Source organism: Bufo gargarizans, chromosome 5 (assembly GCF_014858855.1).
Source record: "Bufo gargarizans isolate SCDJY-AF-19 chromosome 5, ASM1485885v1, whole genome shotgun sequence".
In the NCBI taxonomy this organism is placed as follows: Eukaryota; Metazoa; Chordata; class Amphibia; order Anura; family Bufonidae; genus Bufo; species Bufo gargarizans.
In genome coordinates, this window is record NC_058084.1 from 488,542,893 (window position 1) to 488,566,592 (window position 23,700).

General features: G+C 45.6%; 1 protein-coding gene across 1 annotated transcript; it reads right to left on the reverse strand.

Annotated features, from left to right (window-relative positions):
* Positions 1-5,971: 5,971 nt before the first annotated feature.
* Positions 5,972-23,407, reverse strand: GET4 (guided entry of tail-anchored proteins factor 4). Its single transcript, XM_044294728.1, has 9 exons — positions 23,163-23,407; positions 19,246-19,324; positions 18,719-18,800; positions 15,973-16,122; positions 15,746-15,884; positions 14,739-14,879; positions 12,796-12,871; positions 11,052-11,124; positions 5,972-6,945 (listed from the first exon to the last, which is right to left on the reverse strand). The coding sequence occupies exons 1-9, from the start codon at positions 23,312-23,314 to the stop codon at positions 6,854-6,856; spliced, it is 984 nt and encodes a 327-aa protein (XP_044150663.1). The 5' UTR covers positions 23,315-23,407; the 3' UTR covers positions 5,972-6,853.
* Positions 23,408-23,700: the final 293 nt, after the last annotated feature.

Genomic DNA, 23,700 nt, shown 5'->3' on the forward strand with positions numbered 1-23,700 from the left:
CCCGTTCTGCAAAATTGCAAAACGGTTGCGGATCCATTTATACGGTCATGTGAATGCACCCTAAATGGTCATATGATCTTCAGAACTGGAGCACGGAGCAATGGAAGATTGTGGCCTAGTCCAATGGATTAAGGACATCATATGGACACCCGGGTGCATGTGGGTCACTTACCTGGAGAAGGGATAGTGCCAGGCCCGAGTAGGCAGTGTGATGCTCTGCTGGGAAAGCCTGAGTTTATGTGGATGTGACATGTACCACCTACCGAAGCATTGCACAGATGGCAGTGGTCTCCTTCAGTAGGAACGTGCCTCGGCCACACTGCAAAAATTGTTCAGGAATGGTTTGAGGAACTTGAATCGTGTTGACTCGGCTCCCGATCTCTCCATCCAATCAAGCGTTGTCCGATCCATGAAGGCCGCACATCACAACGTACAGGACTTGAAGGAACTGCTGCTAACGTCTAGATGCCAGATACCACAGGACACCTTCAGAGGGCTTATGGAGTCGAGGGTGGCACCTGGGGGACCTACTCAACATTTGGCAGGTGTTTTTAATGTTATGGCAAGTGTTGTAAACCTTGTTGCTTCACCTCTACATAGTGAGCCAGATTTACTAATCCTATAGATGGCGTAAACTTCGACAGGCTGTCTAGCCATGCTTTAAAGGGGTTGTCCGAGCTACAAATATTGATGACCTATCTTGAAACGGCTGAATGATGGTGGGGTTGCTGGGTGTCAGACCTCCAAAGATGACTTATCCAGACGGTAGGTCGTCAATATCTAAGTCCTGGGAAAAGCCCTTTAAAGCATTTTGTGCATGCAGCACCTATGCAGACCTGTGTGTCTCCATGGTTACAGACTACAAACAAACCCTCAATATTCTTGTGCTCAATTTTGAAATATCTTGTCCAGGTGTGATGGATTTGGTACAAAATATCTGCATATAGCTAAAAACATTTGCATGGAAATATATATGAGTCAGCTGCAAATTGTGACAGTAAAAATGATCCCCCACACCTGGACTTCAGTGCTATTTTGGATACAAAGCTTCCATTTCAGCCACCAAGCTGAGAGCGCCTAGTAGGAGCCGTTTCATGTTATTGAGTTCAATGTATAAACCGCAGTCAGTAAGCTCCCTCTAGTGGTGACAGTAGGAAGCCACATGTTAGCTTTTTTGATCTATACAGTGATTCCTCAAGTTACAATATTAATTGGTTCCAGGACGACCATTGTATGTTGAAACCATTGTAACTTGAGTAATCGGTTCCAAAGCCCCAAAATGTCATCCAAGAAAATTAAGATTTAAGAAAAATAAGACAGATAAAACAAGTCCTTACATATAAACAGTAAGTGACAGAATTTTGAACTTAAAAAAGTCACTTTCAACATTTGTACAGTTGTGTTCAATATAATAGCCGTCAGACATCACTAACCTGATCAATCAGTTTTTGGTAGAAATGATATTTCTACATGGCAAATAATTTACTAGCAGGTGTAGTAGAGTAATAGAAACCCAACTGTCATGACATGCATGCTGCTGATTCTCTGTAATTTAATCACTTATTGAAAGGGGCATGTTCAAAATATTAGCAGTGTGGAGTTCATTCTTTGAAAAACAGGTGGCAATTATTGCCCTTATTTAATGAAGGAAGGCGGCAAATGTTGTACATGCTGGTTACAGTGCATTTCTCTCAGAAATTCGGAGGAAATTGGGTCGTTCCAGACATTGTTCAGAAGAACAGTGTACCTTGATTAAAAAGTTTATTGGAGAGGGGAAAACATATAAAGAAGTGCAGAAAATGATAAGCTGCTCAGCTAAAATGATCGCAAATGCTTTAAAAAGGCAACCAAAATCTGAAAGACGTGGAAGAAAGCGAAAACTACCATTTGAATGGATAGAAGAATAGCCAAAATGGCAAGAACTCAGCCAACAATCAGCTCCAGGAAGATCAGAGAAGGTCTAAAGTTACCTGTGAGTACTGTTACTATTAGAAGACGTCTATGTGAAGCCAAGCTATCTGCAAGAAGCCCCCGCAAAGTCCCACTGCTGAAAAAAAGACATGTGCTGAAGGTTACAATCTGCCAAAGAACACATTGACGGCCTAAAGAGACATTTTGTGGACTGATGAAAGTAAGATGGTTCTTTTTGGGTCTAGTGGCCGGAGACAGTTTGTCAGACGACCCCCAAACACTGAATTCCAGCCCCAGTACACTGTGAAGACCGTGAAGCATGGTGGACCAGCCTCATGATATGGGGATGTTTCTCATACTACGGTGTTGGGCCTATTTATCGCAGACCAGGGATCATGGATCAGTTTGAATACATCAGAATACTTGAAGAGGTCATGCTGCCTTATGCTGAAGAGGAAATGCCCTTGAAATGGGTGTTCCAACAAGACAACGACCCCAAATACACCAGTAAACGTGCAACATCTTGGTTCCAGTCCAACAAGATTGACGTTAGAGAGTGCTCAGCCCAATCCCCGGATCTTAATCCAATAGAAAACTTGTGGGTGACATAAAAAATGTAGTTTCTGAGGAAAAACCAAGAAATAGAGAAGAACTGTGGAATGTAGTCCAATCATCCTGGGCTGGAATACCTGTTCACAGGGGCCCGAAGGTGGTGACTCCGAGCAACACAGATGTCCAGCAGTTCTCAGAAACAGCGGTTATACAACTAAATATTAGTGAAGTGATTCAAAGGAAAGCAAAATCTTCAAACATTTCTCAGTTTATATAGTGAATGTTTTGATTTGTGAAGAAGAATACAAACACTGCTATTTTTTTGAACAGTCTAATATTCACTTTTTTTGGAGGAACACAAATTTTATATATTTTTCTTCATGTTTTGATTTGGAATAGAATGTGAAGTGTTCCCAATACACTTGTGTGAATGGAAATAAAAACTATTAGAAGGATTTTGAGCTTTATTATTTTTTTCAAACACACTGCTATTATTTCAAACACAACTGTATGTAATGTTCCCCATAAATGCGGCAGTACCACAACAGTTTTAGTACAGAACCTGCAGTTTTCTGCCACTTTAGGGCATATTTATCAGCTGTAAGGCAGCAAAAAGGGTGCAACTAAACAACTAATTTTTTGGTTCAGACACTGAACCAAAATGGATGTGATCTTCTACATATTATGGAGCCTGCCCCATTTTAACTTTGGCACAATTTAAACAATGTCCTTCTCAGAGCACTATTAATACATCTACCCTGCTGTGTGGTTCAAATTTTTTTTATGCCCTTTACTCAATCATTCCACAATCCGGTACATGTGTCCGCACCTTCATGGGCGAGCAAGCACAGGGCAATCTGCGGGCCGGAGAATGAACCATGTTGAGATACACATCTGTCTTGTACATAGCATGTTTATACGTTGCTTTAGTTTTACCTCTGGACTAGAAGATATGATTTGGGCTCAGTGTCTGTAAATTCTGCTTCATTTTGCTGTAAACATTTTGGTCGGTCACCAACAGTGGTACTAAATGTAATTCTGATGAATAAATTATTACACTAAACCCGTGAGCGCTCTCCCTGCTGTAGTAGAACACCGTTATTTGCAGCTTTTTCTTCTTACAGGGGGACTCTCCATCATAGAAATTGCTTCTAGCGGAGGTTCCAGTTACACATGGCAGCACACAGCAGTGGGTCCATACTACAGACTGCATGCCAGCGTGCATGGCCCCTAAAGGAGTTTATATGGCTCATACAAGAGAGCTAAATCTTATTTGTTGAAATGCAGTAAAGGGATTGTAGCTGCGAGGGTGGGCACATTTAAAGGGGTTCTGCAGTTTGGATAGATCATCAGCATATGATCGGCGGGGGTCCGACACCCGGTAACCCCGCAGATCAGCCGTTTGAGAAGACAGCAGCGCCGCGGCCTTCTCACTGTTTACCGCCGGCCCAGTGACGTCACGACTTGTTTTAACTTGCCTGGGCACGGCTAAGCTCTGTTCACTTTTATTGAGCTTAGCCCAGCCCACGCCAGTTGATACTAGACGTGACGTCACTGGGCCGGCGGTAAACAGTGAGAAGGCCGCGGCGCTGCTGGAGCGCCATTGTTGCCTTCTCAAACAGCTGATTGGCGGGGGTCCCGGGTGTCGGACCCCCCGACCGATCAGATGCTGATGATCTATCCAGAGGATAGATCATCAGTTTAAACAAACTGCAGAACCCCTTTAAATAGCACCCTATAAGCTTAAAGGGAACCTGTCACCAGTTTTATGGTGTCCTAAGGGCAACATAAATAAGTGAATGATTCTCTTAGCAAAATGCTGGGTCACTTTCTTTAATTGACCCAGTCAATCTGCCAACATCTTGTATTGAAAAGCTCCAGCTGATAATGATGAGTCATGAATATTCATGAGCTCCTAAATCTCCCCGCCCACCTGCTGCTGATTGACAGTTTGTTTCCATAGGAATCAGCAGAAGGTGGGCGGGGAGTGGCTATAGCTCTGAATTAAATATACGCTGGACTCGAATCAGCTCATTAGCATGCGGCATCTTTGTGTGTATATTATGAGGTAACCATCTGTCACACCAGTAAGTGAATACATCTAAGGTACTTTTTAGTAGTTAATGATTGTATAGAATTAGTTAGATTATAATCAAACATCCACATGACAGGTTCCCCTTAAGAAATCTATTTGTTGTTGTCATTTAAAGGGGTAGACCCCAACTGATCCCGAGAATGAAGTGGCCACAGCACTGAATGAAGCGGGTCTGCAGTTTCCCTGCACAGTTTGGGTCGCCAAGAGTGCTGCTGTGCAGGGAAAAACTGTGAAGGGACCTCGGTGCTGAATCAGCTTTATGGACCCTAAATCCTCAGACTCAGCACAGGGTCCTAGAGGTCAGATCGCCACCGGCTATAAAGTGATGGCAAATCCCTGTGATATGCCATACCTTTAGGAGATGGGATGAGAGCATTTCTGTATCATGTCCATGTAGAATGACCTGCATGGAAGTAATCAGGGTCCGAGAGAGGAGATAAGGGACTGAATTTCAACTTACAGTAGTTAACAGATGTTTATTGCCCAGTTATATGAACCACAAATATATACAACCATAATGGAGGTGGTATATAATCTCATCAGCACATTCATTTACTCACCTGCATTACAAAATTTATGCCCGACCCATAGCCAACTAGAACGACCCAGGGGGTGATATCCTGAACACAATTTACCACCTATTGACAGCATAGGCGATAAATGTCATATCACTGGTACCCTCAGCGATCAGAATAGGGAGTCTGTATAGAGCAGTGGTGCCAACGGCAGTCCACAGCTCCATTCATTTCTATGAAACTGGCTGAGCACTGTCTACATGATTCCCTTGAGGGCTCATGCACATGAACGTATTTTCTTTCAGTGTCCGTTCCCTTTTTTTGCGGACTGTATGTGAAACCATTCATTTGAGCGGGTCCGCAAAAAAATAAAAATAACATTGTGTGCATTCCGTTTATATAAATAGAACATGTCCTATTATTGTCTGCATTACGGACAAGGATAGGACTGTTTTAGGGCCCATGCACACGACCGTATGTATTTTGCGGCCTGCAGAAAACAGATCCGCAAAAAATACGGATGACATCCGTGTGCATTCCGTATTTTGGGGAACGGAACAGCTGACCCCTAATAAAAGTGATTCATTTACTACCGTTCCATTCAAACAGGGCACTTGGGGATTCCTGTAGACCCCAGCCCCTATCCTCTGGCCAGGTGGTAAATTCTGTTGGTGGGATACCCCTTTAAATTGTTGGATATTAGAAAAGGTTTTTATACCTATGAACAGAGCCACTCTTGTCCACTGGCTGCCTCTGGCATTGCAGCTCACCATCATTCTTTATTTTAACGAGTCATAGGTGCAATGCCAGGTACTGCCAGTTTCTAGGAATAAGAATAATTAAAAAAAATAATCTTTGCTAAATCTTTTATAACCCATTTAGGCTCAAAACAAGATTGTCTTGATAATCTGAGGCTTTATATATTACATAGGACACATAAGCAAGCAGCCAACTGCAAAATGCAAAGGATCGATCATGGCAATCAACGCAATTAATTTCTATACCCCTTGTGGCCTCTGACTGCAAACCGGCAAAAAAAATAATAATAATCCCATCTTAGAACAGAAAAGACAAGTACGGCCTACAAATCATAAGATACATGATTTATTCCACAGCACTGCCTTTGTCTGTTCCGCTGATCCCAGCACTACTCTGCTTTCATAAATAAAATGACAGTTTCAGTGTCAATGTGACATCCTGGTATTGTACTGAAGGGAGGACACGTACAAAAATCACTGGGTCCGTAATAAATATTGCATATTAAAAGAAAGTCCGTGGTAATTAAATAAAGTCAGAGAGGTGTCTGCGTTGGCTGCACCGCTAACAAGACAATCACACATTAGTCCCAAATCTTCAAGATATTGGGTAGAAGGCTTGCTGTCATATTAAAACATGGGGCTTGGCTGTGACATTAAGCTATGGAGGAGAGTGACAAGAAGGAGGACGCAGGGGATCTGACGATAGGTTGATCTGCTTGGCTGTCATCACACTGTAAGAAAACCATGTGCTTGCTTGGCATTCATAGAAAGAATAAAAAATATATATAGCAGAGCTGGGTATGTTTGCCGACATTCACTCTATTCACTATTCTTTGCAGCTACCCCCGTGACATAATATATTTAGAGGAAACACTTAATTCTTCCATCGTCACAATAAGGACAACTCATTGCAGCTGCTGACAAATGACTCTTCAGAGACTCGGATCATGGAATGAAGTCTTTTGGGCTCCAGTTTTTATTGTTCTGATTCATGCAGCTCCTGATCGATTATTTGCTCTCGCTCAATCTAGCTCGATGGGACTGCTGTCACCCTGCCCGTCTTCCACGTCTTCGTCCTCATCTCCGGCTCCCATTAGGCTATTTAACAGGTTACCTTTAGAAACAAACCAAAAAAAATAATAATTAGGCATGCTGGGAAGGACAAGGGGAAGACTCGTTTCACAAGCAGGTTTCAGGTTTTCTTCATTGAAGCCGGGGAGAGAGCATGGCAGGAATAGGGCATACTGGTGCAGGTGTGCCCCCTCGCTCAGCGCAGACTCCCTCATAAATAAATGCTCATGGAGGAAAGGAAAAATGTGCCTATAGGCAGAATGTCCGTGTCTGGTATTGTTGTGATCGATTGAACAAGATAATCTGCAATACCCGAGACCGTCCATGAACAGGACTGGCACCGATTGGGAGAGAAAAAGAAAGGACTCATTTTTTTGGACAACCCCTTTTAGTGGCAATTGACACCTTTTAACTACCACTATATTTGAAGGGGTCTTCCAGCTCTTTAAAACTGATGACCTATCCTTAGGCCATTAATATCACATCAGTGGGTTCTGAATAATCGGCTAGTGGAAGAGGCCAAGGCACTCGGGTAAGTGCTGGGGCCCCTTCATTGTTTAAGCTGCTCTGCAAAGATAGGCCATTAGTTCTAAAGAACTAGAAACCCCATTTAGGGGGGGGGGGGGGGGGGGGTTCAAGACTGACCAACTATCCTCAGCTGAAGTCATCAACATATAGTGGTCAGGGGTCTAACGCTCTGCTAATCAGCTGTTACATAGTAGCTCCGGCGCCAAAACTATATATCTCCATCCATTGTGTAGTGGACAGAGCTGGCAGTTGCAGCGCTGCTTCCATTCACCTCAATGACAGCAGTGATGCAGTCATCCACTACATGATGGATGGAGTCACGTAGTTCAAGAGCTCCAGAACAGCTGATTGAGGGAGGTGCGGGGCATCGGACCAACGATACCCTATCCCCCACCAGGATAGGCCATCAATAGCTAAATTCGGGATAACCCCTTTAACCCCTTAAGGACCGGGCTCATTTTCACCTTAAGGACCAGGCCATTTTTTGCAAATCTGACCAGTGTCACTTTAAGTGCTGATAACTTTAAAACACTTTGACTTATCCAGGCCATTCTGAGATTGTTTTTTCGTCACATATTGTACTTCATGACACTGGTAAAATAAAGTCAAAAAAAAAATTTTTTTTGCATAATAAAATACCTAATTTACCAAAAATTTTGAAAAATTAGCAAATTTCAAAGTTTCAGTTTCTCTACTTCTGTAATACATAGTAATACCCCCAAAAATTGTGATGACTTAACATTCCCCATATGTCTACTTCATGTTTGAATTATTTTGGGAATGATATTGAATTTTTGGGGGATGTTACAAGGCTTAGAAGTTTAGAAGCAAATCTTGAAATTTTTCAGAAATTTACAAAAACCCAATTTTTAGGGACCACTACAGATCTGAAGTCACTTTGCGAGGCTTACATAATGGAAACCGCCCAAAAATGACCCCATTCTATAAACTACACCCCTCAAGGTATTCAAAACTGATTTTACAAACTCCGTTAACCCTTTAGGTGTTGCACAAGAGTTATTGGCAAATGGGGATGAAATTTGAGAATTTCATTTTTTTGCCTAATTTTCCATTTTAACCCATTTTTTCCACTAACAAAGCAAGGGTTAACAGCCAAACAAGACTATCTTTATTGCCCTGACTCTGCTGTTTACAGAAACACCCAATATGTGTCTGTAAACTACTGTACGGCCAGACAGCGGGGCGTAGAGTGAAAGGTGCGCCGTATGGTTTTTGGAAGCCAGATTTTGCTGGACTGGTTTATTTACACCATGTCCCATTTGAAGCCCCCTGATGCACCCCTAGAGTAGAAACTCCATAAAAGTGACCCCATCTAAGAAACTACACCCCTCAAGGTATTCAAAACTGATTTTACAAACTTCGTTAACCCTTTAGGTGTTGCACAAGATTTAATGGAAAATAGAGATACAATTTAAAAATTTCACTTTTTTGGCAGATTTTCCATTTTAATATTTTTTTTCCAGTTACAAAGCAAGGGTTAACAGCCAAACAAAACTCATTATTTATTGCCCTGATTCGGTAGTTTACAGAAACACCCCATATGTGGTCGTAAACTGCTGTACGGGCACACGGCAGGGCGCAGAAGGAAAGGAATGCCATACGGTTTTTGGAAGGCAGATTTTGCTGGACTGGTTTTTTGACACCATGTCCCATTTGAAGCCCCCCTGATGCACCCCTAGAGTAGAAATTCCAAAAAAGTGACCCCATTTTAGAAAGTACGGAATAGGGTGGCAGTATTGTTGGTACTAGTTTAGGGTACATATGATTTTTGGTTGCTCTATATTACACTTTTTGTGCAGCAAGGTAACAAGAAATAGCTTTTTTGGCACGTTTTTTTTTTTGTTATTTACAACATTCATCTGACAGGTTAGATCATGTGGTAATTTTATAGAGCAGGTTGTCACGGACGCGGCGATACCTAATATGTATACAATTTTTTTTTATTTATGTAAGTTTTATACAATAACTTTTTTTTAAAACCCAAAAATTGTTTAGTGTCTCCATAGTCTAAGAGCCATAGTTTTTTCAGTTTTTGGGCGATTATCTTGAGTAGGGTCTCATTTTTGCGGGATGAGATGACTGTTTGATTGGTACTATTTTGGCGTACATGCGACTTTTTTGATCACTTTTATTACCTTTTTTGGGAAGTAAGGTGGGCAAAATTTCAATTTTCTCATAGTTTTTATTTTTTTCTTTTTATGGCGTTCACCGTGCGGGGAAAGTAACATGACCGTTTTATAGATCAGGTCGTTACGGACGCGGCGATACCTAATATGTGTAGTGTATTTTATTTTTTTAATTTTTATTCAGTGATAATTTTTTTTTTTTAATCTTAACTTTTTTCACTTTTTTTTTTATTTTTTTGACCCAGACCCACTTGGTTCTTGAAGATCCAGTGGGTCTGATGTCTGTATAATACAGTACAGAACCTATATAGGGTTCTGCACTGTATTTTACTTACACTGAACAGATCTATGCTTTCAGCATAGATCTGTTCAGCACCATGGACAGCAGGACGCCTGAGCAGGCGTCCTGTTGCCATGGGAACCTTCCCCGTCTGCCACAACTTCGCAGACGGGGAAGGGTAAGGACGGGGCTCTCGGGGGGCTGCCTGGGGGCTCTCTCCATCGGGGGGGGGGCTGCAAAGGCACAGCAGCCCCCCGATCGGAGAGGGAGGGAGCTCCCTGCACTGTTAACCTTTTCCATACAGCGGTCCATACGGACCGCTGTATGGAAAGGGTTAAACGGCTGACATCGCATCAACGATGTCAGCCGTTTATACTAGGGTGCCAGCAATGTGCTGGCACCCTGGTATATCCACTAGAAACCAACGATTATTCAAGGGGAGGCGGGCGGTGCGGCAGGCGGGATCGCGATCCCCCCGCCCGCCTCCCCTTGAATAATCGTTGGTTTATTCAAGGGCAACGCCCCCACCGCCTGCGACACCCCCCCTGCACCACCCGCCGCCATCAAATCGTGCAGGGGGAAGGTGAAATCTTGATTTTAGGCACTCTGAAGTTTCTGATCCCCGCGGTCAGGGACCGCAAGGATCAGAAACTGCAAAAAGCGCAGCAAACCGCAGGTCTGAATTGACCTGCGGTTTGCTGCGATCGCCGACACGGGGGGGGGGGGGGGGGGGGGGGGTCAAATGACCCCCCCCCCCCCTGCGTTGTCACGGGATGCTGGCCGAAATCCCGTTCCGATTAACCCCCGCGGCGCCGGAATTCAGATTTTAAGTCAGGACGTACCGGTACGTCCTCGGTCCTTAAGGACTCGGGAAATAGGGCGTACCGGTACGTCCTCGGTCCTTAAGGGGTTAAAGCCTCATTCACACATGTGTTTTGGTCAGTGAATGCCATCAGGATTGGAGCCTCCACAGACATTAGGTATAAGGGAAAGATCTGCACCTGTCCTGTATTTAGAGCCGCTCCTGGTTTTGGCTCACAATCACTGACATGTAAATGAGCTTTAAGGCTGGGTTTACAGGTCACGTCTGTGGTGCAGATTCTGCCATGGTTTTATGCAACTAAAACAAAGACCGCACCGTAGCCTGATGTAACAAGTAAGCCCCCACTAAGACTAACAGTTTATCCAACTCACCTAATAATCCCCCGTAGGAAGACGACTGTTTAGGAGGTACACCAAAGAAAATCTGTCCTATCCTGTCCAAATACTGAAAGAGAAAAAAAACAAAAAAACAGAAGCTGTAAACTCAATACAGACCTTTTATAAGCAATATAAAGGACGGTGTAACGGTCTCGGATACTTTCAGGTGCTAAGTCTATGACTAACACTAGATGGCGCCATGTGTACCGGACACAATGGCTGCGCATCGCTGTGCATAATCCCTAATTGGTGAATATTAATAAGTGACGAACAGGCCCTGGTCAATGTGTCTACAGTATACTGACCATGCCGCCCTGGCCTGCTTTTTATTTACTGATTTTTCCAGAATTTAACGAAGCACATAGTAAGTGATTTTAGTAGGTTTTTCATAATTTCAGAGCAAATTTCACCGTACTGAGAATCATTAGACGTGATGCGTCACAGTAACGGCTTCAGAGAAATGAACATCGTTGCCTGCAATACACCAGAACATGTTAAAGGGGTTATCCAATATCAAACCAGCCCCTGCCCCCATGTGCTGGGGCCCTCAAGGGGGGGAGCAGCCAATGGCAGGCGAGGACGGGGACAAACCTCCCTAGCATCGCGGGTGACACTAGGGAGGCTATTTCCCGTCTGCCATTGGCTGCTCACCCCCGACACCGGATGTTTTCATCCGTGTACTGGGAGAAGCAACAGGGACGCGGAGCAAGGAGCGGGGTAAGTATATTCCCTGTGAGGGGCTGTTTAGGATATTGGATAACCCATTTAAACTAACACTCAAGGTTCCTGCACTTGCCTAATAAGGAGGAACAAACTTCACCCCCAGAGCTGTCAAACAGGAAATCTGTCAGGTTCTTCTTGCAGGACGCAGCCCATGAGAAAAACAACTAACGTTTTATTTTAGCTCCTGGTAATGTGGTGGCTCATTTTTTGGGTCACTGAACCTCTACAAATTACATAATATGACGTGGTCTCAAAAAGCAGGAAATGCTCAACCCCATATGCAGTTGTGCATTTATAACTGGTGGAGCAAATCCTGCACATGTGGTCCGTTGCTAATGGCGATCCCCAGCAAGAAATGCATACAATGGAGGATGCCCGCTGCGGACCACAAATGCCACATAGACATCCTACACCAGATAGCAAAATGTGTTGATGTAATTGACTATATCAAATAAACATTTAGAAGAATAGGTGCACTACTGTGGTGGATGCAATCAACAAAATCTGACTAAACCCTTACACTGATGTTAAAATGAGACTTTAGCCAATATATTCTTATATGAAGGACATACTGGAGCCCGCGCACCACGTCAAGGTATCTCAGGTGGCACAGGACCCAACGCTAACCTACCTGTGCCATATGGGCAGTACCAGGGGCCAGTGGGCTGGTGTAGGATGTCTATGTGACGCTTCTGTAATTCACCCACTGGCCCCTGGTACTGCCCATATGGCACAGGTAGGTTAGCGTTAGGTCCCGTGCAACCTGAGATACCTTGACGTGGTGCGCAGGCTCCAGTATGTCCTTTACATAAGGATATATTGGCTAAAGTCTCATTTTAACATCAGTGTGAGGGTTTAGTAAGATTTTGTTGATTGCATCCACCACAGTAGTGCACCTATTCTTCTAAATGTTTGTCATTGAACCTCTGCAAATGTTTCTTGCCAGGTCATGAATATCATCCTCTTGGCTCCTGCATTGATTATGACATGTCTCTTCTGATCGGTTTGGACCTACCTCATTATACATAGGATCTCGTTTTAATGATGGCTGATACTGTTCACACAATACTGTAAATACGGTTAATTTCCCACTAGAAATGAAATAAAAAAATAATTAAGCAAAGAGCAATGAATAAAAGATTAGCAGAGACTTGACATCTTGGATATTACTGCAGAGGATGACGCACTGTATGACCTTCCCTTGATCTTATCTCACTGCCGAGGCCCGAGCCCAACACATGCTGCCCGGTATGCCGCTCATCAGATGCCATCTTCCTACACATCTTGGCAGTGGAGCTGTATCGCTTCTTGACAAGGAATCCTTGGCAGCTCCGTTCTGCTTTTGAGGAAGTAATTTACTGATAATCGTGCCTAAATAATCCACAGAGTGACAGTGACTGTCACCGGCTTATACCTGCAGCAGAGGGAAGCGCTGGAATATCAATCCCACATAGGGAAGACATAACACCTGCAGCCCTGGGACACTGCACGGATACACCAAATGCAGAAAACCTGGACAGGAGTGGCATATAAGCCCTCATGCACACGGCGTTATTACACTCTGTACAACCCTAGTGGTCACTGCCACCCTTCTGCCCACACCGTATATTAGTTTTGCCATGAATGTTCCTTTAGGGCTCCTTCACAGGAGCCAAGTAGACTGGACTGATGCATTAAGATCAATGAGGGACATTTATCAAGACTGGCATCCCTATATGCCACCCTTGATCCCTCTAAATGCGCCTCAATGTGCAGATTCACATGTCTGATTTGCTTCACGGAGCGTCAGTCTGTGCGGAGAAAATCACAGCATGCACGGTTTTAGTCAGATTTGCAAGCTAGACTCGCTCAATTCAATTCTACAGGTCCCTGGAAAAGAACGGGCAGCAGGCAGATGCCATCTGTGAATAGTCCGTTTTGGAACGTTTGGAGGGTGTACGTTTTTTTTTTTTGTGGTCAGCACACGGGTGAGTTTTAAATCATTTGTCTGAATGAGCCCTAACAGTTATAAAACCTCTGACGTGTAGTAGTGTTAAGTCAGAAGTTTTAATTGTAGGGGTCCTGTTACTGAGACCCCCACCGATTACTAAGTGCTGCGCCCCTTCAGTTGACCCAATGTTTCACAGAACCATGACCCCCCCCCCCACCTATAAAAACTTTTGGCACGTCAAAAGAAAGGTTAGGTACTCTTTAAAGACGACCCGTCGCCTCTCCTGACATGTCCGTTTTAGTAACTACTTGCGTTGCCCATGTAATAATTCTGGAGCATCTATTCTTATAACTCCAAATTGTAAGAGCAGTTTATAAATGAGTTGCTGTCAGTCTGCAATAAAAGGTCCAGGTGGGTGTTACTAGTTGGGGGTGGTGTACCTGCACAGTATGACATCATCCAATCAGTGTCGCCAGACTGTGCAGGGACCCACCTCCAACTGGTAACCCTCAGAAGGACCTTTACTGTTGGCAATTCATTCATAACTTCTAGCAGGAATACTAAAGGCATTGCACAATGTAGCGTTATAAGACTAGATGCTCCAGAATTGTTTCTACATAGGGAATGCAAGTAGTTACTAAACCAGACATGTTAGGGGAGGTGCCTGCTCTTCTTCATGTCTACAGTCTTCTTAATTTCTGTCCAGAAGTTAAAAATGCATCTGGGCATGGAAAGGATACAGACCCTATAGTACAGTGCACCTACCAATCCCCTCACTCTAGGTGGTGATGTGTAATGATGGGTGAAGCAACATCACACCCAAGGGCGGCATCCTGATCATTTGCAATATGGCAGTAAACAAGTGTCATCCCTGTGTGCCAGGGCCTGTGCCGGCTACTAAAGTGGCCGAGGCTGAGCTGCCATACCAGACACAGGCCATGGACAAAAGCGGTGCCAATCCTGCAAACAACCGGCCCCCTTTCTCCCCTCGCACATCTACAAGCCAAAGTGAGACACATACGACATACCCCTCTACAGCCAACAGCAGAAACCAAATGAAGTTTAAAAGGGGCTGTACAAATGGAGGACCCTTGTCTATGGACGGATGCTTCTCAGTGTACGTCGTGAAAACCACCGAAGCGCTTGTTTTATTTTTTAAACATAGAAATCTGTAATATAAAAAAATACATAAAATTACAAAAAGAACTGTAACAATAAAAGGTCTTTCTAAGTGTTATTAGGCTCCTTTCACACGAACGATATGGAGTGTGTGCGGATCTGGTCAGGAAAAACCAGATAGTTTTGCAGGCAAGTTCATTCAGTTTTGTCTGCGACTGCGTTCAGTGGATCCGTTTTTTTGTTTCACATGGATGTAATCAGTTTTGATGTGTTTTTTTTTTTCTCACACGCATGAAGAAAACTGAAGAATTACAATGATGAGTGAAAAACAATGCTCATGTACACGCAGCCATTGAAATGAGCGAGTCAGGATTCAGTGCAGGTGCAATGCGTTCAATTCAAGCCTTGAACCCGTGCGGAAAACTCGTTCGTGTGAAAGGGGTCTTAATCATTGCTAGTTAAAGAGGAGCTGTCCCCTCTCCGGACAGGTCTGTTTTAGTAACTACCTGCATTCCCCAAGTAATAACAATTCTGGAACATCTTTTCATACAACCATGTTGTGCTGTTCCTCTATCATCCCTACTAGAAGCTACGAATGAATTGCTCACAGTCTGCAATGAAAGTCCAGTTGGCGGTGTGTCCCTGCACAGTCTGAAACTTACCCTCAACTGGACTTTCATTGCAGACTGCTGGTAATTCATTCACAAACTTCTAGTAGGAATGATAGAGGAACAGCACAACATAGACTTATATGAAAAGACCCTCCAGAATTCTTATGACATGGGGAATGTAGGTAGTTACTAAAACAGACATGCGAGAAGGGGGGCAGCTCCTCTTTAACTAGCAATGGGTGCTATCCAAACATTGACTCTCCCTTTAATATTACAGATGCATAGTAGTCATAGGGAAGTCTTACTGCAAGACAGCTTGGGCCACAAACATGTCCACCTCGCTCCGATAGCCTCGAGTGGATGAATATTCTACTAACATATTGGCGCAGCCTTCCCCGTCGGAAGAGTGCAGGAAGTGGTAACGGGATTCATAGTAGTTTTGCTCTGAAAAGGAAGACGGTTTACAACAATTACAGGGCGTTTAAACTTTTGCAACGGAGCCATTACCCTACATCAGTGCAGGACAGCCTACCTTTCCATAGTGTTATAGCCAGTAACTGATGCAGCTTTGGGTGACCCAATTTTCCCGATCCTCCAGTCGACCACTTAAGAGCTCGGGAAACAAACGCCACTCGTTCAGGGGAGTTCTGATGCATCAAACTGAACAATTTGGCCAGATTTTCTACAGAAAGAAAAAAAAAGTTACATGAAATGTTTAACCGCCAGAGCATAGAAAAAAAAACAAGAAAGACTTAAAGGGATTATCCAGAAAAACATATTTATGACTTATCCTCAGGATACATCATCAGTATCAGATCTGCGGGGTGAGAAAGCCAGGACCCCCGCCGATCAGCTGTTAGAAGAGGCCTGCCGTAGCCTCTTCCTTGGCAAGCGACATCACGTGACCTAGTTGCAGCTCCGCCCTATTCAAGTCAATGGGGCTGAGCTTGCAATACAAAGCACTGCCACTATACAAGGTACAGAGCTGTCGTTGGTGAGCGCAGCAATTCACGGAAACAGCTGATCGGTGGTGGTGTCGGGACTTGGACCCCCGCTGATGTGATAATGATGACCTAGCCTGAGGATAAGTCATCATTATCTTTTCCAGGATAACCCCTTTAATATTCAAAACACATTAATTGCACTGAAGCGCAGTTCAAAGTCCTTACAAGTCTAGAGCTGCGTTCACAATTCTGGAGGCCTCCAAGAGAAAATCTCCTAAACATACTTGAACAGAGCTTGATCTGGTAGAAGTGTCCTCTTCACATCTGGTACTGTACTGGATCCGTAGCTATGGGGTGTCTGTTAACAACCTGTCAGCTGACTGAGATGAAGACCAGCAGAACTGTGAATACAGCTCTGGGCTAAAACAACTAACTCAAGATTAATGCTTGACCCATATACATCAATCATCCATAACAGTGACCTAGACTGCTCTGACCCCTCGATGCATGGGCTCCACAAGCCCTCTGAGGAGGTTGAGCATTTTCTTGTGGGATGGGATCAACCCTGGTGCCGGTTCACAGGTCGTCGTTCTTTGGGCCACTTTTGGCAGCTCCTAATCTCTGCACACCAGGAGCACCCCACAAGAGCTGTCTTTTTGGAGATGCTGTGACCCAGTCAGATCCTCACGCTTGTCTGTTTATCTTCCTCCCAACAACTCAACATCAAGAACTGACTGCTCACATACAATCGAGTATATCCTCACTCCTTGACGGGCACCATGAGATAGTTCGCCTGTCAGTGGTTCTAAAATTATGGCTGATCAGTTTGATTTGACGAAAGACGCCTGATCAATAGCACGACTGCCAGTGTTGCCAGAAAATGGTGCTACACCATAAGACTGCTCATACTTGCCTGTGGCTCACCTGTCAGGCCACACCTGTACTTGGTATGCGATAGAAGTACAGGTACAGCCCAGCGAATAGCCACATGCGGATCTTGCTGCTAGGCCGCATTAAGTAGACGCAGCCTAACGACAGCTGACATTTTACTCCTGAATAACCTACTGGTAAATGAGCAAGTCATGGTTGTGGGCTCTACCTTCTGATGTATCTCGTGTGTCTGGAAGCACAAACACCATGGGAGCCAGGAGACATTCTATCTGCAGTCCAAAACACCAAGTATAGCTTCAAGAACGCACAATCTGCACCAACTCTTTGTGCAAATACTTAAAAGGGGTTGTGGAGCGATTTATATTGATGACCTGTCCTCAGGATAGGGCATTAATATCTGATCTGCAGGGGTCCGATACCAGGCACCCCCACCGATTAGCTGTATGACGAGGAGATGGTGCTCCAGGTAGCGCCGCTTCCTGGTCATTATACTAGCAGAACATGACCTTCACACTTCCTGACGATAGATCATCAATATAAACCAATGCACAACCCCTTTAAAAGGAAACCGGTCACCAGGATTCTGTGTATAGAGCTGAGGACATGGGTTGCTAGATGGCCGCTAGCACATCCGCAATACCCAGTCCCCATAGCTCTGTGTGCTTTTATTGTGTCAAAAAACCGATGTGATACATATGCAAATTACCATGAGAGGAGTCCTGTATATGAGAGGAGTCCTGTATATGAGAGGAGTCCTGTATATGAGAGGAGTCCTGTATATGAGAGGAGTCCTGTATATGAGAGGAGTCCTGTATATGAGAGGAGTCCTGTATATGAGAGGAGTCCTGGACAGGACTCATCTCAGGTTATTTTGCATATGTATCAAATCGGTTTTTTTTTTTCACGAAAGCACACAGAGCTATGGGGACTGGGTATTGCGGATGTGCTAGTGGCCATCTAGCAACCCATGTCCTCAGCTCTATACACAAAATCCCGGTGACAGGTTCCCTTTAAGAAATCTATTTCCGCCATAGAATAAAGTGAGATTTTTAGTTGTGACCCGGAATATTTGAACCTTACGTGACAGCTGAAGATGAGAAACTAAGGCCTGTTTAACATTTGCGTTAAAGAGATCCGGCATTCCTACTTTGCCGGAGGCAAACGCAGTCCTGTCCAGCCCCATTCACCATAATGGGGACCTGTGGCGCTACAGCCGCAACCCAGCAAATATGCAGAGAAGCGACTGGACAAATACCACTGCACGCAACGGTTTTCATATGGGAGGATCTCTGCGAGTTCCCGTTACAGCAAATAGGGCCGGCGGAGGTCAGCATCCAGCAGCGCCGGGTCCAGACATCTCTGGCAGGTTACTCCACTGCCGGAGATGTATAACGCAAACAAGCCTAAACCTGCTGGGCTTCACTGGGATAACCGGAGACTCACCTAACAATTCATCTGTTACTTTAGCTTCAGATTTTTCTAGCGACTCCAGAACGAGCATGGACAGATCCGCCGCGCTATTTTGCTTCAAGGGAAAGAAAGACAAGATGAAAAACACATAGCAGCCGTTACGTTCCTCTCAGTTTCCACTTTCAATCTCAGCTTCTAGCAGGACACAAATCACAAGAGGATGAAAACTAAATGCACTGCAATAGCTTATGACGTAAGGGAAGAGAACCGCGCGGCCAGGGGAACCAATGGAAACTCACCTCCTCATGGTTTAGACAACGGATGGAAGTCCATAGTCAGGGCCGAATTTACTGCACGCAAGACAATGGAGGCTGAATGCAGATCTTATCCCAGCCTTCGTTGTCACTTACAAATATAAAATTCACCCATCAGGATGAACATGTTCGCCGATTCGCTCGGCTTTAGTCCATTCACCATGATAAAGTCTATAATGCAGGATTACCTAGTATATGAACATTGGATCGATAGATATATATTATATATCGGATAGGTGTTCTTACCTGACCATGGCTGAAGAAGAGCAGAGCCCCGGAGTACATTAATTCTCTTGCTTCTGCGTGTTTGTTCTGAGACATATACCTGAAAGAGAGAGAACGAGAGATTAGCTAAGAGCGGCCATGCTGTCGGCCGAACGCCATCGCTCCCAAATCCAGCACACACACTTGTCATGGCCGGTATGTGTACTCAATAGGGAGGGGGAGAAGGCTGCTGCCAGGCACCTTATCTACTGGGAGGACAAAAGGACTGGGTGAAAATATTCATTTTGCCCGATTCTTCTTTCCCCTGACATCATCTGTTGGGGAGAATCGGGAGCCCGCTGTTGTAAGAGACATCCATCTGCCTGGAAGACTAAGGCCGCATGTACACAGCCGTTCCGTGCATTGGGGACCCCAATGCACGGGCAAAATCTTTGCAGCGGGACGGACCCATTCAACTTTGAATGGGGCCGTGGTCTGTCCGCACCGCAAAGAAATAGGACATGTCCTATTTATTTGCAGTGCGGGACAACGGAAAGAAACACCACGGAAGCACTCCATAGTGCTTCTGGAGTTCCGTGACTCCGTTCTGCATCTCCAGAATTGCGGACCCATTCAAGTGAATGGATCCGCAACCGTGATGCTGGGTGCACACGGCCGCCGGCCATGGATTGCTGACCCGCCGTTTGCGGGCTGCAATACGGCCACAGCTGCCCAACGGCTGTGTGCGTGAGGCCTAAGGCGGAGTTCACATCAGCGCTCAGCCTTTCCGTTCATAGGAGCAGAACGGAAAGGACGGATTCGGCACATAACTGAGCCCAACGGACTCCATTGACTATAAAAGATATTTTTTAAGTGGAAACCTAAGTCCTGCATGTAGGACTCCGAAACAAAAATCTCTCTCTAAGACCACTGTTTCCAGCGTTGGTGCCTGCCAAATACAGCTGATTGGTGGGGTACCAAGTCTCAGACCCCCACTGGTCTGATATTGGTAGATACAGAGTATAGGTCATCAATCAATGGCCGCGTTACTGACTTGTCTCACCCTGCGATCGGGCATTTCCTGAGCGGTAAGAGGGACCATAAGTGACGATTAGCGGGAAACAGGAAGCGTCAGAACAGCAGCGCCAGGGTTAGTGAAAAATCACTTCTCTGTCCTCCTTTTCTGAATCCATGGGCCGGACTGCCCCTTTAATGGATTCTGTCCTTTACACTTTAGTCACGTTCAGGTTGTTTCGCAAAGTAACATCCAAAGACAAGATAAACCAGTTTAATAAAGCTGCAATACAGGGAAGTGACAGCGACTAAATGGAGAAGCAAGTGATCAAGAAACTCTTCCGGATGAACAGTCATGTATGTGTAATAAATCCCTTCACTATCTCTGCCACATGTCAGCGTCGACCAGAATATGATAAAGGGGTCGCCAGAGTTACAATAAAACAAGTGATCCTCCCCGCTGCTGCTACCACAGGATCTGGCTGCAGTGATGTGCTTGGATTCCATACATGTCCGCTGCAGCCAATCACTGGCCTCGGTACACGGCACAAGACTGCAGATTGGCTGCCGCGCACAAGCTCATCATCAATGAAATCAGGTAAACAATTCCCATCAGGGAGGATGGGGGTAGCAAGCGCTGGTACAGAGGGGGTCCGGACCGGTGGGTACCTTCTCTACTCTCTTCTAATAAAACCCCATTATCCAACGTGCTCTCCGTCCCTCCATTCTGATCCCTTGTTTGATTTCCTACAAGATTTAGACAGGCGCCCCCTCCGCTGGTCTCAGATTGCCCCTGACATAGTGCTGTGTCCACCGGAGGGCAGTCCTATGACATCCTGCATATGGAAGCCTCAGATCACGACAGACATCCTAAAAGGTATTTAATAATCTAATAATGGAGGGGTGTCCTATTCCAGCTCACCCATCAGTCTGAGGCAGTCCTGGTGGTGCACCCCCAGAATGGTAAGCTGGCACTGGACAAGAAGCAGAATTTTGCGGTTTGCATGACTTTTTTGGGGCGGCCATTTTTAAAAGGGCATCTGTCCGCAGTTTTGTGCCTATGACACTGGCTGACCAGTTCCATGTGCGCTTGGCAGCTGAAGGCATCTGTGTTGGTCCCATGTTCATATGTGCCCACATTGCTGAGAAACATAAGGTTTTAATATATGCAAATGAGCCTCTTGGAGCAACGGGGGCGTTGCCGTTACACCTAGAGGCTCAGCTCTCTCTGCCACTCCCTCTGCACTTTAATTGACAGGGCCAGGCAGTGAAATCAGCATCACACCTGGTCCTGACTCCTGTCAAATAAAATGGAGAGGGCGCAGCAGTTGCAGAGAGAGCAGAGCCTCTTGGTGTAATAGCAACGGACCCGTTGCTCCAAGAGGCTCATTTGCATATAATAAAACATTTTTCTCAGCAATGCGGACACATATGAACCTGGGACCAACACAGATGCCTTCAGCTGCCAAGTGCACATGTAACAGGTCAGCCGGTGTCATAGGCACAAACCTGCTGACAGATGCCCTTTAAAGCTGGCTCCAATTCAGAGCAGACTGACATGGTCTAGGGGTGAATTCACACAGATTTTATATTTCTGCAGCAATCCCCATTCAGATAAATGGACCAATGCAGACATTTTTGCCGTGTCTGAACACACCCCAAGGCCTCATGCACGTGGTTGTGTCCGTATTTCGCTCCGTAAACTACAGATACCTTCCAAGTGCACTCCGTATTTGTCTCATTCCCCTCTATTATTTGCGGAACGGTCGCATGGATCTGAAAAAAAAAACAAGGACGTGCGAATGACCCCATAGAGACGAATGAGGCAGTGTGCTACCTGCAAAAAACACGGATGGAAAGCGCGGTTGTGTGCATGAGGCCTAAAGCCGAGCATACCCATTACATAATCTACTCTGGGAGAAAGGTCCCTCGGCCTCTGGAGACACAAGACATTGGCCATGTTGTCTTTAAGTCTTTTGCTCGTACAAGGGAGTGCGGTGGAGGCGGCCATGTTGTTCTGCTCCACCAATCACCACAGCAGGATGTGTTTGATTTGTAAGGCCTCCCTGAAGGAGGGCACCCATGACGGGCCTGGTGTAAAGACACCAATTAAAAGGGAATGTCTCAACAAGATGAAGCCACCTGCGCACCCGCTGGTCACTGCGTGTTTGGCTCCCTGTTGACATTTCCTCAGGCCACCAGAAGTGACAGCGGCTGCGGAGGCAGAATTAATTACCTATGGCAGATTTAGGCACGTGTCATGTGACCTCCTCCTGAAGTACAGGCGCACACTGTCAGCAGCTGCACAGCAATGAGGCAGATTCACCAAACTGGTGGAAAGGAAAAAAAAAAACTGCTTAGTTTCCCATAGCGACCAATCAGATTCCTCCTTTCATTTTGAAAAGGAGCTCTGAAAAATGAAAGGTGGATTCTGATTGGTTGCTGTGGGCAACTAAGCCAGTTATACTTTTCACCAGTTTGATAAATGACCCCCACGTCAGCTCTTGGCCTAGCAGCTGTCACCCCGCCGTGTACCCTGCCGCACTCAAACCAGGCCCAGTCACACTTCTACGCCGTAAAATTCCCTTTTACAAGTGTGAGAGTCCTTGTCCCCAAGTAACAACAGCTTGAAGGACCAGGTTTGAGCCCTGATCGGGCAGTACCAGCCCCCATAGCAACTAGAAACCGCTAACCAATCAGCGGCGAGGAAACTGTCACAACTGCAACCGGCTAAAGGGTTAATCGCTCGCTCTTGACAGACCGACACGGCGGGCAGCCAATCCACCAGCGCCGTTTCAGGAAGCCCCGCCCATCCCTTAGCAACCAGCAAAGCCACCCAGCCAATCCGCCGTCGCTTCAGGAACGGGCCTTGGAAAGCTCTGGAACGTTGTAGTCATGGGAAGAAACGTGAAAAAAAAAAGCAGAAGCCCCTCCCCCCGCCGTACCTGAAGAATAACGTGCGGTACATCTGGTGGGCCTCGTAGTAGTCTCCCTTCTCCACGCTGGCCCGCAGCTTCCCCTCTACACGCTGTACCCCGCCTCGGTTCCGGGCGCTGCCTTTGGAGCCTTCTTGCTCCGCCATTGCAGCAGCCATCATGGGGACGGCACAGAGACGTCACCCGAGCTGCGCAGATCAGCTCGCGCACTCCGTTGCTGTTCTTCGACGTACGGAAGCCGAAGGCAGTCATACGCGGGACGTCACGTGACCCAGGCGCGGCAGCGGATTGGCTCCTCCCCCTTAGACTTTGTGACTTCTCTCATGGCTGTGTCCTGGCCCTGTCTCTCCCTACAGCGCCTCCTCTGGCCAAAGAGAGAACTGTTTTCTTTAACCTTTTTCTTTTCTTTGTTTACTACCCAGCTGTTTTGGGCCTTCAGGACCCCCTTTTTTTTTTTTACACCTTGTCTGTATGAAGTACCTTCATTTGTGTACTGACTGTATGGAGTACTTGTGAGTTAGGCTCGGGGGACACAGCCGTGTGCATT

Excerpts from the sequence above, each read along its gene's own strand:
- GET4 (XM_044294728.1), bottom strand. The coding sequence starts at position 23,314 with ATGATGGCTGCTGCAATGGCGGAGCAAGAAGGCTCCAAAGGCAGCGCC. Across the intron at positions 19,325-23,162 it reads TACCGCACGTTATTCTTCAG|GTATATGTCTCAGAACAAAC; the intron begins GTACGGCGGGGG and ends TCTCTCTTTCAG. Across the intron at positions 12,872-14,738 it reads CTGCTGTTGGCTGTAGAGGG|TGGGAAATTAACCGTATTTA; the intron begins GTATGTCGTATG and ends TTTCATTTCTAG.